General features: G+C 50.6%; 1 protein-coding gene across 1 annotated transcript; it reads right to left on the reverse strand.

Moving 5' to 3' along the window:
- Positions 1–1,758: 1,758 nt before the first annotated feature.
- LOC103758019 (hydrocephalus-inducing protein homolog) lies at positions 1,759–17,640 on the reverse strand. Its single transcript, XM_029965505.1, has 21 exons — positions 17,556–17,640; positions 16,363–16,488; positions 15,977–16,096; positions 15,311–15,445; positions 14,905–15,104; positions 14,514–14,638; positions 13,178–13,379; positions 12,268–12,457; positions 11,811–11,910; positions 10,935–11,053; positions 10,333–10,556; positions 9,560–9,627; positions 9,047–9,282; positions 8,101–8,201; positions 6,687–6,822; positions 6,069–6,233; positions 5,308–5,460; positions 4,253–4,491; positions 3,578–3,824; positions 2,226–2,369; positions 1,759–2,031 (listed from the first exon to the last, which is right to left on the reverse strand). The coding sequence occupies exons 1-21, from the start codon at positions 17,631–17,633 to the stop codon at positions 1,759–1,761; spliced, it is 3,381 nt and encodes a 1,126-aa protein (XP_029821365.1). The 5' UTR covers positions 17,634–17,640.

Here is a 17,640-nt window from a genome sequence, read left to right on the forward strand (position 1 = left end):
GGCTCCTCCACACTTTCAGCACTGAACTGCCTCCTTGACAACAGTGAGTACTTCAAAGAGTCTCTCTCCTTCTTTGGTGGTTTAGGTTTGAATTTAGGTGGTGAAGGGTTGAACCTGGAAAATAACATGTCAACTCCCAAGAGGTTGTCTCCTCTGAGCCAGGTCCCAGTTCCCCAAACAAAACTGTGTCTGTGTGAGCTCTATTCTTTGCAACTGCAGCACTTCAATGCCCAGTGGTTAACTGGGCTCAGTTTCCTGGGGCGTTATGGAAGAACCGTTTGCTTCTCTAATAAAAACTGCCCAGACCAGACTTCTGCACTCTGCACAGGTCAGAGCAGGAGGAACTGCCAGAAATGTGTTTACAGATGTGCCCCAGCACTACTGCAGGATTGCACTTGGGCTTGGAAAGCCCAGCCCAGCCCTGGATGGCCCTGCTTCCCAGGGATGTTCAGACAAGTGCTCCCACCAACAGCTACAGCCACCCCTAGAGCCCCAGCAGAACCTGCTGATCACTGTCAAACACCAAAGAGCTGGTTTGTGAAGGTGATGTGTGGTTTAACAGCTGAAAACTCCCTTCACCAAGGTGGTCTTTGCCTCAGGCCACAGAGGTCTGAGAAAGCAGCTTTCCCCATCAGCTTTCCTTCCCAGGGGAAACCTATATGGGAGCTATAGCAAAGTAGCAGGAAGAGACTGGGACAGCAGCACTGCACTCTGGTGGCAGCACCTGTGTAGGTTCTTTGTAGGAAAGAACAACAAATCGGGTTGGCAGGGAAGGAAAAGAGGTCACATTACAGATCTGCTTGTCCAAGTGCCTAAGCATGGCTTTGTAGCTCCAGAGGTAAAGCAGGAGTCCAAGTTACTGCTATGCAAAAAGGGTTGGGAGTGTCTTACAGTCCCAGTTTGGCTGGAGGACATTGTCTCCAGCCCAGTGTCCAGTTGGTGGAGAACACCTATTCCCTGAGCATCCAGCCTGACCACGGCTGGTTGTTGTTATTTCCACAAGGAAATCTCAAAAGCACTTTGTCAGATCCCAGGCAAACATCCTCGGTCCTTGCAAAGCACAAACAGGACCCCAGGAAGAAGAGCTCCAAGCAAAGGGGCACCTACCTTATGGTGTTCACCTGGAAGGACCAGTGGTAGTGGACAGGGATTGGGCTGCAATTGGTCATTGCCACACAATCCACTTGTTCAGTGCCATTTATGAGGTAGCCAAAGTCCAGGGCCTTGGGCAGGATATGGAGGTTTGGGAAGTAGACTTCTCCCCGAATGGTGATCTGCTCCTCATGGGGATGCTCCATGAACTCCATGTTCAGTGTCTTCTCTGCTACCCAGCTATTCAAATCCTTTTCATAAGCCGGGTTAAATTGGATGTGGAGATGAATTTCCTCCCCTTTGTCTAGTTTTATGGGCTGCAAGGAGAGGAAGAGTATTAATCACCTGTGTGATGAAGTCCCAAGGTCTGACAGCATGAAACATTAAAGGTTTGAAGTGTGACCCCAGCGTGGCCTTCCCAGTTCACCCTTCATTTCTTTATGGTGAAGGTCTGACTGTGAGCATCACAGTCTTGTCCAAGATTCTCTCAGGCTCATGTTTCTGTGCTTGGCAGCAATACAAGGGGATGGCTGCTGGAGAGCTGGGATGCTTTCCAGGAGACTGGATGGCTTGCCCAGACCTAGTTGTCTGCTCCCTGTGTCTTACAGCCAGGATGGGTCTTCCCAATTCAGGTGAGATTTTGCTTCCTTCAGCAGCTCTGCTGATTCAGTTCAGGCCAGTCCACTGCTGACTCGACAGAAAGAACTTCTCAACTCGAGGACCTCCCAACAGAAGGGCACCACCACACCCCTCCCTCTTCAAACCCCACCAGCAGGAAGGTCCCTGGCTGTTCACCTGAGCATCTTTGGGGAGGGGATGCTGGTCCACATCACAGATTAGGAATGGCTTCTTCAAGTCCAGCACAATGCTGAGTGGCAGGCAGCAGTTGTTTTTTAAAGACAGAGGCTTGTATAGGAGAGTCAGGACATCACTGGGCCGCTAGAGAAACAAGAGACAAGGAAAAACAACCTCAAGTGGCCATGGACCTCCTTCCCCTTCCAATGCATTTCACATTTTTCAACCCCAGAAGTGCATACATCTCTATTTACTCTTTCTAATAGTTTCTAGCCCTTCCAGCTGATTCAACAGCCATGCCATTAAATGCCATGAAAGGATGCAATCCAGAGACTTACCTTCTCCACACGGAACACGATTTCTCTGGAGGATATTTGCACGAGGGGAAAAACGAACTCGCAGTTGACATCCACTTGCATTATCTGCTTCTTTCTCTTCTCCCTCCCCACCATGGCGTGACACAGCAGCCGCTCCTTCACCTTCTGCATGTGAGAGTCACTGTCACCAGTGGCTGCTGGCTCACCACCCACGGGCCCATTTCCTGCCACAGTCACTGCTCTCCTCAAAAGCCCCTTTCTTTTCTGTGCTGCAGCCTATTTATTTATTTATTCTGCACTCAAACATCTGTAACACTGCACCCCAATAGCCACAAAAGGCGCTCATGAGTCATGTGCTGCCTACAACTGTAATAATCCTGGCCCCAAATGATTTTGACTTTGATTTGTGCCACTGCTGAGCATAGTGCTTACAGAAAGCGGGAAAGTAGGAACTGATTTTAAAAAAATAAATAACTGTATTAAGGAAACAGGTGACAGAAGGGCTAATCAGTAGGAGCTTCATGCAGATTTCTTCCATATTCACTTAAATATTGTGCCCAGGGGTCCTGGAGCCAGGGAATGCACACCAGGGTTAGCTGGCAGCTTCTCTGCAGAGTTGTACTTCCCCTGGAAAGAAAGGTCCAGGGAGAAGAACACCCCAAGGCCCTGCTAAAATCTCCCCCTCTGAGCTGCTTTCCAAGGGTGCTGCAAGACCTGGCTGCCCTTGGGACACCAGGGCTGGCTGAGAGACTGGGGAGCAGTTATGGAAATATTGACAAAAGTCAAGCTGCCAATTATAATGATCTCTGGGAACAGTTTCCCACATGGATGGACATCACACTGATCATTAGAGCTGACACAGTGTTGGTTTTCCTCCTCCAGGACTCAGGGTTAGACCAGCCCTCTGCCCACGTTTGTCTGCAGAGGACAAGCGATGCTGCTCCCAGACACTCCCTCCCTTCACAGGACTTTTGTTTTACTCCCTGCTTTCCCCAGATAAAGCACTTGACACTTGTTTCATTTGCTTTCTGCCTGGGCTCTCAGTCCAAGTGTAACTTTTTTTCTCTACCCTTTCTTTCTGCCTCAGCACACGACACTGGTAACCTCCTGTTTGCCCTGAAGGACCAATATTTCCTTCAGCCTGTATTTTGGGATCAGCACTGGGTTTTGGTAGCTATGGAAACACAAAAAAGCCTTAGCAACTGATGGTGGCCAGCAAGGAAAGCAACTGGTGCTGCCATGGAAACTTGTGGCCTCAAAACGGTTTCTTGAAGGCACTTGCTCCTTCTCCCAGGCAAATGTCAAGGGGCTGCAGGAGAAGCCCCAGTGGAGGGGATCTGATGGGAAAGGCTCAGCCCTTGGTGGGACCTCACCTGGGGGGTGCTGGAGAAGCCTTCCAGCACCATGTCCTTGGTCTGGCCCGGCACCAGCTCCATCTGCGGCGGCTGCAGCTTGAACACGGGGCTGGCAGGTTTGGGGACCTGGGAAGTGCTTTTGTCCTTGGTGGTACCGGGGGCACGACGCTGCTGAACGATGCTGAACCCTTCTGTGGTCCAGAACAGCTGATGGGTGTGTCGCCCTTTGTTTGTTATTTTGAACTGGTAACAGCAGGGAGTGAGGCTGGAAGAGAAGCAGAGAAAATGTCACGAAATGACATTGAAATGTCATGGCTAGAAGAGAAGCAGAGGAAATGTCATGGGAGCTGCTGTTTCCCTGCAGTCACCCACCTTCAGCACCCTGATGGAGTTCCCTGAGTGCACACTCAGCAACAAAACCTCCACCAAAAGGCCACCTGAGCTCAAGGCTTCAGCCACAGCCAGGCCTTGGCTGCCCCTAAGTTCATCACCACCCAGCAGCTGTTTTCCATCTCAGTGGCTTTTGAGGGTTTTTAATGGCTCCCAAATAGCCATCAAATGTTTCTAAAGGAATCCCTGTGGCTTCAGGGAAACAGAGCTGGGACCTACTGAAAAAGACCTAGCCTGAAGGACTCCAGCAAAACTGCTCCTTGCTGAGCCCATGGGAGAAGCGGGAGCTGAGAGAGATCCTACCTGAAGTGGGGCTTAAAGTTGAGCTCCGGAGAGAAAGGTTTGTCAGTGACAATTGTGGTGCCAATGCCCACAGCCTGCACAGGGATGATGTTCACTTCACTGTTCTCAATGAACAGCTTCACCTTGTCCTCAAATTTCCCCGTGTCATCGAGGTTTGCTGTGACAGTCAGAGACACCTCGCTCTCGGGGGGGATCACTCCCTTACTGGGTTCAATCCTCCAGTGTGAGCTCGTGCCAGCCTGTAAGACAAACCAAGCACGGACTTGGGATGGAAACCATGGACCCTGGACTGCTGTGGGGTGCAGGAAATGGAAGGACTAAAGAGAGGAGGGTAAAAACCATAAAGGTTTAATTTACTTAAATCTAAGTGTCTGGCAACAGCAACTCTCCAAGAGCTTATACAACCTGTATTTTACCCTCCTTTAACAGATTCACTTCATTAACCCAGTTTTTCTCAACTCAAGGGATGTTCCTCCTCAGGAGAAGGTTATTCCTCCTCCAGTCTCTCTTTGGAGTCCATGCCAAGGGAAGCTACTTTCCTGGCTTCCTGACAACAGAGCTGGGTTGGCACAGAGGCTCAAGGCCAGAGGAAGCCAGGACTGCTCCAATCCCACCACAGCAGCCACACAGCTGGAGGATATTGCTGAGAGCCCAAAGGATAACTCTGCAAAACCAGCTGAACAAAACCCCAACACTAAAGTCTTCTTTCCCAGGAGGTTCTCAGTGCTTCTCAACAGCCCCTGAAGGACTGAAGCCCATTTTTCCCATTGATCATCGGCTGCAGGGAGGTGTCACAGTGCCCTCTGCTTTGGAAAAGTCGGCTCTGCATGGCTATAGCAGGGCAGGAAAGCAGTAAGCAGAAAGAAAACTGCAGTGTATGTGTGTATTTCACTGAGGGTTGTCCCAGATAAAACCACCCCCAGAGCCAGGTTCCTCTTGCTGCACTCAGATGGAAAGAGGCACAGAGAGGCATGGAAACACTGAATATAAAAAACAAGTCATGGGCTGCTACTGAGCAGTCATTTTCATTGGAAAACAGCCCCAGAGATACTTACCATCTCTGCCCAGAAGACTGCAGGGATGATGCTCTGATTGGAGAGGTGGAGAGTTTCGGAAATATCTTCTACGACCGGGATAGTGCCCAGGTTTATCTCAGTTGGATATACATAGACAACTGGTCCCTGTCCAATGCTCTCTAAATGGATTTTCTGGTCCAGGAAGAAGGCAGGAAAGATCAAAAACAAGGACACATCAGGGAAAGTTTGAAAAGCTTAGGCAGCTCTAAGGGCACTCCTAGGCTGGGGATAATTCTGGCTGTTTGAAGTTTTCAGTGCTGTAGACTGAAACAGAAGGCCTGGAGCAAGCGTGGGATATGCAGTGATCCCATCTGAAAGCCACAAGTTCCCATTATCAGGAAACAGAGAAATGCTGTTTCCCATTCTTGCTTCTTTACACCTCCTCCACACTATCTCTCCTTCCTCTACCTCCTGCCTGCTTCCACTCCTTTCACTGCTCCATCTTGCCCCAAACCACCCTCCCAGCAGAATGTGAGACCCACAGATTGGTCTGGGGTTCAGACTGGGCTTGTTATCCCGTTTCCCACTATATGTTGGGTCAGGCACTGAGATTACCACCTACAAGGATTCTATACTTCCTCTTTTCTAGGCATAAGATGCTGCCTATGACGCCAATCCCTTCTTTCCTGTCCACACCAGCCATATATCACAAGCTCCTGTTTTCCCTGGAAGAATCCCTGTACATTTTACACTCCATCAGGATGAGTCACACACAGGCTCACATCTCTCCTCACACTCACCAGTGGGGAATCTTCACTCCCAAACACGACGACATCAGCAATGGTGTCATGCTCTCCCAGCAGTTTCGTTTTAAGTATAAATGGGATCTCCACTAAGCTGTGAGCCTTGATAGTCCCACATGGCTGAGGGGCGAAGTACCACACAGCATCCTCTTCCTTGTGTTCCTAGAAGGGACAGAACCAAACACAACTTCAGAGGGAGGAAACTTTAAACTCCTTGACATCTACCACGACGGCAACTGACACACACTTTTAAAAATCCCCAGGAGAAAGCAGAAAGGCACAGAACAAGATGAAGGACTTGTAGGGGCTTAGCATCCTCAGGGGGTCCAAAAGCTGCTGCATCCACAGACACCCACTCCTGTGCTGGCAGCCCCCTTGCAGCAGCTTTTCACAACCCTCTAAACTCTCCTACATTAAAACACCTCAAAGACTAGAATGTAAACTGCTTCCCTAAGAAGTTAAACAGCTTCCTGAAGTTTGTATTCAGGCAGGTTCCTGTTCTAAGCAAACCTTTAGGTTTGAATAGAAACCGGCAAGGTCTTACGCAAACCCCTTTTTTCCCCTCATAAACAACTGGATAACATTTGAGAGGAGGAGGTGGATGTGATGCCCAACCTGAGGAAGAACCCTGTAGCAGCCAGGAAAGTCGCTGTCATTCACAAGCCTCAACATCTTCTGGTAAGGGATGTTCAGGTAGCACCGTCCAAATGTCATGATGGGGTTGAGCGCTCGCAGGGCAGGAACGACACATCTGGGCAAAGAGATGACCCCGAGGAATTAGAGACACTGAAAGGATAGAGAACTTGTACCCCTGAAGAACATGAAATGGAGCACAACACATTTGTCACGTCAAAGGGACATTTAATACTCCTACAGTGATAAATCACCTCTAACTTCCTTTCACTCGAACACCTCTTGTCAAGGAGGGGCAAACCCCGAGACTCAGCACTGCAGAGGCTTCCAAGTGCCCAGGCAGAGCATGTGCCCTGTTCCAGAGCTGTCTCAGCAGCTTTGCCCTTTCTTTGCCCAAGGAGGCTTGCAAGGACTCCTGCAAGTGTCAGTGAGCCATAACCTCTGGGGGAGCTTCCCACTGAGGACTAGGGCTCATGAAGGCTCAAGGAACACAAGACTACAGAGTCTCAGTAAAAATTAGTCCCTCCCCTCCCACAGCACTGTTGCCCTGCCTGAAAACTCAGCCATTTGCTCCAGCAGTGGAGGGCACAAGCCCTACAGAGTGGATTATAACCCTCTCCCAGTTCCTACAGCTCTCTTGGTCCTTCACCCCACAGGTTTATACACTGACTGTCCCTGTTTGCACTTGCTTTACAAAACTGCAGCCCAGGCACTGACTGGATGGCTCTGCCTGGGAGAGGGAACAGCACCAGGAACTGCATCCCTCTTGTCATTCAACTGGCACCCATGGCAGCACAACAGGAGAGAATTCGGCTGCAGCAAGAACGACTTTTGGCCTCAACTCTGAGAACATTAATGCTCAAAAGAGCCAGAGGGAAGCAGCAAAACCTGAGCTCACCTGCCACATCAAGGACTATATTCCCCTTCATAAGATCTTGCCTTTCTTTTGCCCTCACCACTCCTGCCATGAGCCCCTTTCCCACTAGTACGTGTTGGTTAATTGAGCCAGACTCCAGCTCTCAGCAGGCTGCTCACTATGTCCCAAAGCAATGGTCACCACCCAGCACAAGTCCATCTCTTGCAGGAAGGAGGACAGGCAGCCCTTGGGAAATTTGTTACACCTCAAGCACCGAAAACCAGGCAAATAATTAATGTCCTTCCTGTTCTACTTAGAAAAAGGCCCAGAGCTGTGTCTGGCTGTGAGCAGGGGTGCTTCTCACCATGGGCTTTCCAAGTGCTTTCCAAGCACTTCTTTTCTTATGTCAAGCTAGGCAGAACCACCTCATTAAGCAACCCTCCTCCTTTGGAGCTGCAGCCAGCAAACCCCTGTGCAAGGCAGGGTGCTGGTGGTGGGTGCACGAGGAAAGACGAGCAGCTGCAAGGAGAGTGCTGGTACCTGGCTGTGATGGGCAGTGCTGACACCTTCTTGCCAACACCAACCACGTCCACCACCAGCTCCATCTGATATGGCCCCACAGTGTTGGAACACAAGGTGACCTGGTGGAAAGGAAGAGCAGCAAATACTTCCTCACTCCCAAAGGTTCATCATATGTGTCCTCCAGTTCTTGTTCCATGGCAACGAAAAGAAGGATTTTGCCTTAATTCTTCTGCTGGTCCATGTGTAGAGTGCAATCTCTGGGAGCAACAAAAGCCTTCTGGCAAGATTGGATTTATTAAACATATCTTGAAGTTATCAGGGCATAGGTAAGCTAAATTAAAGCACCATCAGACTGATGCTCTACTCACCACTTTATTCAAATTAAGGGATCAATTTTTCACCTGACTACAATGACATAAATGCAGAGGAAATCTGTTGAACAAAATGAACAGCATGTGCCCAGTTCCAGAGCTGTGTCAGCTTTACAGCAGGAAGCTGAGGGCAAAGTGTGGCCCAGCAGGTGCTGGGCAGTTCATGGCTGCAGAGTGTTTTCTGTCCCCACTGGAGATCCCCACAGGGAATACAACTCATTCTGCTCCCTGGGAGAGGAGAAATGAGACAGGGAAGAAAAGCAAACTGATTTATACAATGACATCCCTCCCTCTAACAGCCACCTTCTGTCCTCATCCTTCCTCTGCTGCTTTCCATCAGAGAAATTCCTCTCAAAAACACACGAATGGCTTCTGTACTTGACCATATGGTACATGATTTCAGCTTATGATTTTGGAAACAAAACTGTGCTCCTTCAGGAACATCCCGAGCAACCCAGCTAAAAGAGGCCTCACACCAGTGCAGATCTCTTACTCACACCATACTCAAAGCTGGCAGTGCCAAAGCCCTCCCACACATCAGTGAAGCTTCAGCCCCACCTGCTGAAGTGTGTGTGGCTGGACTCTTCCCATACCTGGATATCCTGGAATGCCTGGGAGCAGATGGTCCCTCTGCAGGGCGTTATGGTAAATTCCATTGGCCTCGTGAGACCCTGAGCTCCCTTTCTCCAGGATGGGTGAGTGTTCCTGGATGTCTGGTCCGAGCTGGTGAGGCTGGGCTCTCCAGAGCCATCCCCAGGAATGTGGAGGGTGAAGGCCATGGGCATCAGGGAGGTGTTGGTCAGGCGGCAGGACAAGGTGCGAGGAAAGCCTGGAAAATGACACAATATGGGCACCAATCATCTCCTGATTCCGGGTGTGAATGTCCCAGTAGGATAAAACTGTGCTTGGAGTTTGGCTTTCTATTCCTTTGGTCCTACTTGACCTCATGATGGCAAAATGCTGCCTGAGCCACCAGCAGCCCTGGAGTCAGCACCCTTAAGGCTGCTGTGGAGGAACACAAGTGACAGATCCTCTGAGGCTCAAGTGCTCCATTTCAGCAACACACAGACCTCTCACACTGTGGTCCAAACCCTGGGCACACTCACCAAAGGAGACGTCACCGAAGTGGAGGGCGCGTACATTGAAATGGAAAGTCGGTCCGATGACATAGCCCCTGTGAGGACAAAGGCAGAGGAGGCAACAGCTGGGGTAAAGGGAGTTGCAAAGTATTCAGCTCTCATGACCCCTTGAATGGCCAGAGCCACCATGGGTTTCAAATCAACTCACCACCCTGTGCTCAGCACAACATCTGCGTGGACAGGAGGCAGCCAAAGCAAAGTGGGCAGCAGCCAACAGGCTATCTGGGACAAGCCCTCATGCTGCTGTGGTTCTGAGAAGTGAGCTTTGCTTTTCCCATCACAATTTTTTTTCTTCTTTCCCCACCTCTCCCCTCTGCTTGATGAGGATTATCTTTTGCAGTGGCACCAGCCCATAGGATGGTGCCCAAGCCCTTGTGACAGTCCCTGCTGCAGAGCTCCCCAGAATCACCTGGGCTGGCCCATCTCCAAAGCCCTGGGGGCCTTGCTGGGTGTTCAGGTGGGACATCCCAGACCAGCTACTGCCCAAAGCTAATGCCATCCCATTGCCTGCCACAGCCTAAGGGGGAGAGACATCCCTGCAGGAAGGAGTCACTCCAGCTCCTGGTACCTGCACTGGGCAGAAGGCATCCCCACACCAAGGGGCTGCCAGCATCAGAGCCAAGACTGAGACCTCAGGCAACACCTTTGTTCTCTGCTCCACCACCAAATGAGGCAGGTGGGAGATGATTACCCAGAGACAGCTACAGATGTGCCCACCAAGCTCCCAGAGCCTTCCTCACCTGATAGTGAAGGTCAAAGGCTTGGGGGCTTGAGGGACACTGAACTGGAATTCTTCCTTGAATTCCCCTGGGATGGTGGTTCGGAAGGAGATGTTGATGGCTTGGAGCCCATCTGGTAGAATGATGCCCTGCTGGGGCAGAAAGGTGAAGCAGGAGCCCACGGCTGTAGTTGGAGGGAGGAGGCTGAAGAGACCCTCAATAGGCCCTTTGTTAACCAGGACTGCCTGCAGCAGCAAGAAAGCAAGGTGGAAATACATGAGCAATCTCCTTCCTTACAGAAGGCAGAGTTGTTTTTAAATTAAACAATTAACACCTGTAAAAGGCAGAAGATGCTCTGTGCTGCTGCATGGCAGGAGCAAAAAAAAATAAATTATAAATTTGAAATACAACTTTGTATGCCTTTGGGATTTTCATGCAAAGCAACAATAACTTCACACAACCAGATACACCCCTCAGAACCCATCAAAAGGATCCAGATTCTGTGAAACGCCCCAAATTTGACTAATATCACAACTGCCTGAGTTGCCAGAAATTCTGCAGGTCCACCAGGCTCACTTCTACCCCAGGAGCCATCAGGATCCACCCCAACCCCTGCTGCTCACCTTGTATCTGTGGAGTGATATGACAGAAACCTTCCCAATGTCCAGTTCCTCGAACAGGAAGCGGAGCCGGGGCCCAAGGCCTTCCCCTATGAGGCGCAGGGGCAGCCTGGTCTCATGGCCTGGGGAGAGATTTCTCTTTCAGAACAATAATTCCCTATATTATCCTGCATTTTCCAGGCTGCCTCAGTGCTATTCCCTGACTCTGAGCTGGATAGAACCAGGTCTTGATTCTCCCAGAAAAGACATGGCCCCTTCTCTTCCCTCAGGAGATATGACATGTCCATGGAAACCATCCTTTCTTCTGCCCCTCTGTTGATACTGGAACTTTAGGAGATGCCAGAAATTTTGTTCTTCCTCCTTCCAGGTTTGTTTCCTTATTTCAATTCTATTTTCCCCCAAGGGACCTTAACTCTGGGCTGATTCCTACCTTGACAATCCAAGGGATCAGCTCCGGTCTCAAAGGGATGGATGTGTGTGTGGATATGTCTGCATCACTTAAATGACCTCCCTGAGATCCTCCTTCAAGGGGCCAGTGGAAGAGTTAAGCTTCCATTGGGCCCATCAGGTCGTTCAGGAGCAGGCTCTTGTTTCTCAACACACATCATTTTGTTCCTCCAACTCCCAGACCAGCTCAAGGCTTGCATTTCACTAGTCCCTGCACTGCTTGGATTGTTCTGGAATCAGTGATCCAGAGCCAGGCATCCCTGGCCTTGCACAGGAGACCCCCCGGAAGCCACAGGGACAGTGGGCACGTGCCAGCACTGCCCTGCTGACCATAGAGCCTTCCCAGCAATGACACAGGGGCCCAGTGGGGTGGAGGAGCATTTGCACCTCGCCCTCAGCGTGGGTGAGAGGGGCAGGAGGGGGGAGCCGTACCCGAGATGTCGCAGTAGACGGCGCGTTCGTAGACTCGGGCTTCTCGGGGTCTAAAGGTCACGCTGATTTCAGCTGAAAAATTTGGCCAGATCTCTCCCTCCTAAAGCAGAAGGAGACAACAAAACTTTCGTCTTCAAACATCACATTTCTGGTTTTCAGTCGCAGCCCTGTAAGCCTTTATCTAGAGAGCATCAGTGATGAGCAAGGAGCGAGCAACACTTATCAATAACATTGATAAAACAGACTGGAAGACTTAGGCAGGTCCCTGCAGCCTGCCAGGAGCCTGCAGGGCAGAAATGCTTTGTGCAACAAGCTCTCCAGCCTCACAAGAAAGCCAGTGTCTTCCCTCTCAGCACATCAAGCCAGCTGAGGTGGGAATCTGCCAAGTGACCTCATGTAAGGGAGGAGGAGAAGGAAGAGGAAGGGAGGTTCTCAGCTATCAACTATCTCAGATATCACTTACCACCGGTTTAATAGTGAAAATGTCATCAAAGAACAGCATGGGATCTCCTTGCACCTTTGCCCTCTCGTTCTGGTAGATGTGGGAGAGCAGGGAAAGGCGTTCTCCACGAGTGGTGTCCGCTCTGCTCCACTCCAGAAAATTATCTGCCTGGGCATTTTCCTCCTGGCACAGCCTGTGGCAGAACCTGCAGCCATGGGGAGAGACAAACCCAGCAGATCATTTAACAGGCCACATATTTGCAGAGATAAGTGTAAGTGCAGCAGCAAAGCACTTGGGGAGGAGCAGCAGCAGCTCCTCAGCCAGGGGCTGACCCTGAGCTGTGGAGTTCCAGATGGATCAGAGGACCCCTTGTTGTTTGTTGGCACAGTAGGTGGTTTTACTCCACCCTTAAAAGCTCAGGAGAGATTTTGAAAGCCAGCAAAACCCTCAAGAGAGCCTCTTGGCTCAAAGCCACTGCCACAACTGAGGGAGAATCCACCAGCCACCTCAGCTGGCTTTTCCTACCACGGAGCTGCTCGGGGGAAGTAGATAAAGATCAAGATCAAGGAACACCTTGATCTTAAGGGGCTTCCCTGGGAAGGGAGGAAAAATCTGTGTTTCATCTGCAGGCTACCAGCATCACTCTTTGCTTCTTCCTTTTTGGACCTGTAGGGATAAGCAAACTCCAACTGCCCTGTTCCCTACACTGCCTTCCACCAGAGCATCCCAGAGCACTTTCAAAACAAATAAATTAATTCACATCACATCCCTTCAGTGACATTAAAGGTTTTGCATGCCTAAAACCAGAGGCCCTGAGAGGGGAAGGGACTTTGTTTTGCATCACCCAATAAACAAGTCAGGACCAGCATATGTTAGTTATATCCTCAGGCAGTGTATCTCCCTGAAATGCATCTCTCAAACCCACCTCTGCTTCAGCTGATCCTCCTCTTCCTGAGTAGCAAAAGCCTTCCACTGGAAGCGGGCCGTGACATTACTGTGGTTGAGGATGGTCACGGTGCTGTGGTTTGACAGTGTGATGTAAGTCTTCTCAACAGTCACAGAATTCCTGTCCAGTCTGATGTGGACATTCACAGCTGACCCATGAAGGCTTGTGTGGGTATCTTCACCTGGAACAAAGCAAAGAGGAGTCTTTGCTCAGCTCACTCACTGTTGGAAGCACAAGGAACAGAGCAAACCACAGGTGACAGAAGAAAAGGTCACAGCTTTTGGCTGTATGAGCAGTTCCAGGGATCAGGACATTTATCACATCCCAACTGCTGTGTGTGTACAGCGTGGGGATGTCCTGGACACCCTCTCAAGCACCTTATTTCTGGTGTGTTTGTGGAGATCTGTCCCCAAGGTGACAGTATTTAGAGTGAGATTAGTTAGATGTGGTGGGGTGACCCACTCAGGTCACAGGGAATTCTGCATCAGAGTCATTTAGGTGACTCTGAGGAGCCCCACTCAGTCATGGCTTGCCCAGGGTCTCCTGCAGGTATTCCAGGAGCTCCTGTCTCTCCTGATCCCTTGTTACTGACAAGCAACAATGCCTGGGGGCATGTGGGCAGAAAAGAGAGACCCAGAAGAACAAGTGAAGTGATGGCCCGTGGCAGGAGGGGACACAGGCAAGGACTTTGCTGTGTTGTGGCAGCAGTGCCCTCACTTGCTGTGGGCTTGTGATGAGGTGTCAAAACAAGACTGGTGGGGCACAGCCCACACCAACCTGCCCATTACAGTCCTGCAAGCCTGGATCCTGCTGCCTGCCCCTGAGCCTGCCAGTCCACACTGAGGATTCCCAAGCTATTCAACAACCAGAGCAAGGACATCTTTGCTTTCCACCCCAGGCAGAGCTGAAGAGGAGAGAGCCCCTGGCTGTGCACATCAACTGATGGAGGACTGGAAATTTGCTGGAGAACCTGCTGGCATTTCATCCTCTAGAATGGACCAAAGGCTCCCTCATTTCCAGAGCTTTCAAGCCTTCATTATTCCCAACCAAATACCTCCTGGGTACAAACTTCAGTACCAATCCCACCCTTCCTCTTGCAGGTGATTGTTTCCCAGGCGAGATGCAAACAGCAAACATCAGACATGCTCTATAGAAATGGCATTTCTATGGGGTGGTTCTTAATGCCTCAGTGCCAGCCCCAAATGCCAAGTGCAGCAACCCAGCCTTATCCTGGAGGGCATCTCTCTGCAAAGGCAGAACCTTCTCCTCAGTGCCCAGGGCACAGCAGGGCAGCCCAGCAGTGCCCAGCACTCACCTGTGTCATAGTGCACTACCAGGGATCCAGAATGATCCCCGGTCTGCAGAGGGTGAAATTCCACTGTCACTTGCAGGATGTCACCAATGCCAAGAGTTCCCATGGTCGGAGTGACAGAGAAGGGGCTGCAACACAGAGAGAGATCAGGACTCTTGGGGGAGAACTGGGGAAGATATTCCTTTTGCAGTCCACTTCAGCTCACTTGTGCAAGGAAGGAGCAAACCAACCACAGTCAGCAGAAGGCAGAACACACAGGATGAGAAACTGCTCCTGGCTCACTTCTGAGGAGATCCAGCCCTCAGGAGAGCCTGCTCTGGTTCCTTTTGTTACTCTATTACAATTCTGTTATCACCCACAGGTGTTTTGCACAAGGAAAGACGAGCTGCTTTACCTCTGGGTGCTGATTTGGTAACGGGCTTCCCTGTTACCAAGGTTGCGAACCATCAGAGTCTTCTCGGTGCTGTACTTGACCGGACAGACCGAGAAGTCCAGCTGGTCAGGGAAGTCCAGGACAGCTCGGGCACCAATGGCCCGAATTGGCACAATGAACTCTTCTCTTTCAGTGGTGCAGACGAGACAGTGGAAATAATCCTGCACAGAAAGAAACAGCCTCAGCACAGAGCATTCGTCCACATCTTCGCCACGGGCAAAGAGTACCCCGTAATTCTAGATCCAGTGCAGCTCCACTGAAACCAGCTGAGCTCCTCAACACCCAGGCCAGGTGCCCTGTCCTGAATCCAGCCCTGCAGGTTCACTTTCCACTGAAGGCGCTGACCTCTTGGGACCTCCAGACTCACCTTGTTCTCCCCAGGGGTGAAGACGACGCGTAAATTAGAACACATGCCCGGTGGCACCTTACGGTACGCACCACTGGGGCCAACCAGCTGGAAATAAGGTGAACTCTCCATCGTGACCTTCACCAGCCGAGGAACCTGCAGGAAAGACATGGAACAATGATTTTACCACTTGTGGAAACATGTAGAGAAGAGACCTGGCCGTGCCCTGGTGGTATCCTTCCTTAAACACCTTTCCAAAGCACTTTTAGCTCCGGAGGTGCATGCACATAATAAACAAGGGTGGACTTGGATCCCATCTGCCTGGGCAAAAGCAGCTCAGCCAGAGAGAGTAGGACAATTATTTTTTACTAAGACTGGTAGAAATGTTAATATAAATGTCCTTTTACATTGGAGGAAGCATGAGTAGAGCAAATTCACTGTTTGTCTGTTGGCTGGTACTTGGCAAAGACAAATAAAAGCTCTTTTGGGGTAGATACCACCAACACACAGCCAAAATCAAGAGAGGATCCCCAGCATGGGAAGATGTGGATCATCTTGCCAAACAGAGGTGCTGAGACATTTCATTCTGGATATGCTGCAGCAGGTAACTTGCTCTGCTTACACCACAGGAATTGCACCTCTCTCCTCTTCCAGCACACTGTCAAACCTCCACATCCCAGCACTCACCATGTCCCTGTTCCTCAGAACCAGTGGCATTTCACAGACCTCGTGTGGGACGTAGTTCTGAAATACCACCTCTGATGGGAAAACATGAAACAAGGTCTGGTCTGGGTCAACTGCTGAGACCTGGAGAGGCAAGAGAGAGCAGGGAGAGGTTCAGCTGCTGGGAGGAAGGTTCACGAATGAGGATCCTGCACTGACCCCCAGTGAAGTACAGACTGTCAGTGAGTACTGCCCTGCTCCCCCTGGGGAAACAGCAGCTCACCCACCTCTGCTCTGAGCTGATCAAAAGCTGCTGCACCACAATGAGCAGGCTCAAGCTGAGCAGCTCTTTTGACACTCTTTTCAAAAATACCACATCAAAGAGCAAGGAAAAGGGCAGGAAAAGGCACCTTGTGATTGGAGGTTTCACTCATATCTCGATGCTGGACAATCTGGGGCAGATTAATCTGTGGAATGCTGGCCAGCCTCTGCTTGGTGGTGAGAGACATCTGCTTCTGGAAGGCAGAGGGAGTCAGCTGAAAGGCAAAAAAACCCAACAAGAGCCTCAGAAATGCCCTTGTTCAGAAAGGTTTTTCTTGTTCAAGTGCCACTGATGAATAATTTGTGATCACAGCCACTAGGACGGCTCTGGAAGTCCTGGAAGTTACTTCCTGAAATATTTAACATCAGTAAATTAATGATATAGAGCAGAATGCACATGCTCTAACCACGTGGCTCTGTCCCATTAGCTGCTCCGTGATTTGATGTGACATGTTTGGGGAATTCTGCTCTTTGGGAATTTTTTTCCTCTCTAGTTGCAGTGGATTGAGCCAGTGACCTTTGCAGAGAGTGGGGAGGAGTTATCAGAACTCCCCCAACTCCATCCCTGCACAAAGCTCTCGACCCACGGCGTGTGGAGATGTCACTGCTGGGTGAGTCTGAGGAAAGCAGGAAAGCAGTGTCGTGCCAAGGCTGAGGTGCAGAGGAATGGCTCCAAGTTTTAGTTCTCTCATTAATTAGCACTTGTTTTCTCTCTGTCTGGCCTCACAGGCCCCTCCACAGAAGAACACAGAGAGATCTCCTTGGCAGAGCCTCAGCACTGGGTCATCTCCAGTCAAGTGAGCTCCAGTCAGCACAGGGGACATTTGCAGATGGGAAGGAGGAATTGCCCCGACTCCACTGCTGCCTGCAGGGCTGGATCTGTGCTCCACACAGGAGATGAGATAAAACAATTGGTCTGGAACCAGCCATGTCTCTTCAGGCAGAGTTTGAGCAGCACAGGTGAGTGTGCTGACCTGCCAGAAGGAATTCCTGCCCACACGAAGGGGATGGAAAGAAGCACACACTCATGCTTCAGCTTTGCATTTGTTTAACTTGGCTCCAGTGGCACAGCCAGGCAAGATCTGGACTGTCCCTGAAAGAACATACAGTCCATCCCCTGTTGCACCATGACAGCCCCTGCCAACAGGGGCACAGCACAAAGAGGCGGGGAGGGGTCTGTATCTCCACAGTGCTGCTGGACAACGGGAGGGGCAGGGAGACGAGGGACACAGAGAGTTTCCAGCCTTAACACAGCTGCCACCCAGCCACAGTGGGTACTTACCATTACAGGCTTCTCTGCCTCTCTGGCCAGCTTTGGAACATGAGGTTTCACCTCTGTGCCCTGGAATCCAGAAGCCATCCTGGAG

The sequence above is a fragment of the Manacus vitellinus genome, unplaced genomic scaffold (genome assembly GCF_001715985.3).
Source record: "Manacus vitellinus isolate BGI_N305 unplaced genomic scaffold, ASM171598v3 scaffold_10_pilon, whole genome shotgun sequence".
In the NCBI taxonomy this organism is placed as follows: Eukaryota; Metazoa; Chordata; class Aves; order Passeriformes; family Pipridae; genus Manacus; species Manacus vitellinus.

Excerpts from the sequence above, each read along its gene's own strand:
- LOC103758019 (XM_029965505.1), bottom strand. The coding sequence starts at position 17,633 with ATGGCTTCTGGATTCCAGGGCACAGAGGTGAAACCTCATGTTCCAAAG. Across the intron at positions 12,458-13,177 it reads GAGGATCAGCTGAAGCAGAG|GTTCTGCCACAGGCTGTGCC; the intron begins GTGGGTTTGAGA and ends CCATGGCTGCAG. Across the intron at positions 8,202-9,046 it reads AGGCATTCCAGGATATCCAG|GTCACCTTGTGTTCCAACAC; the intron begins GTATGGGAAGAG and ends CCTTTCCACCAG.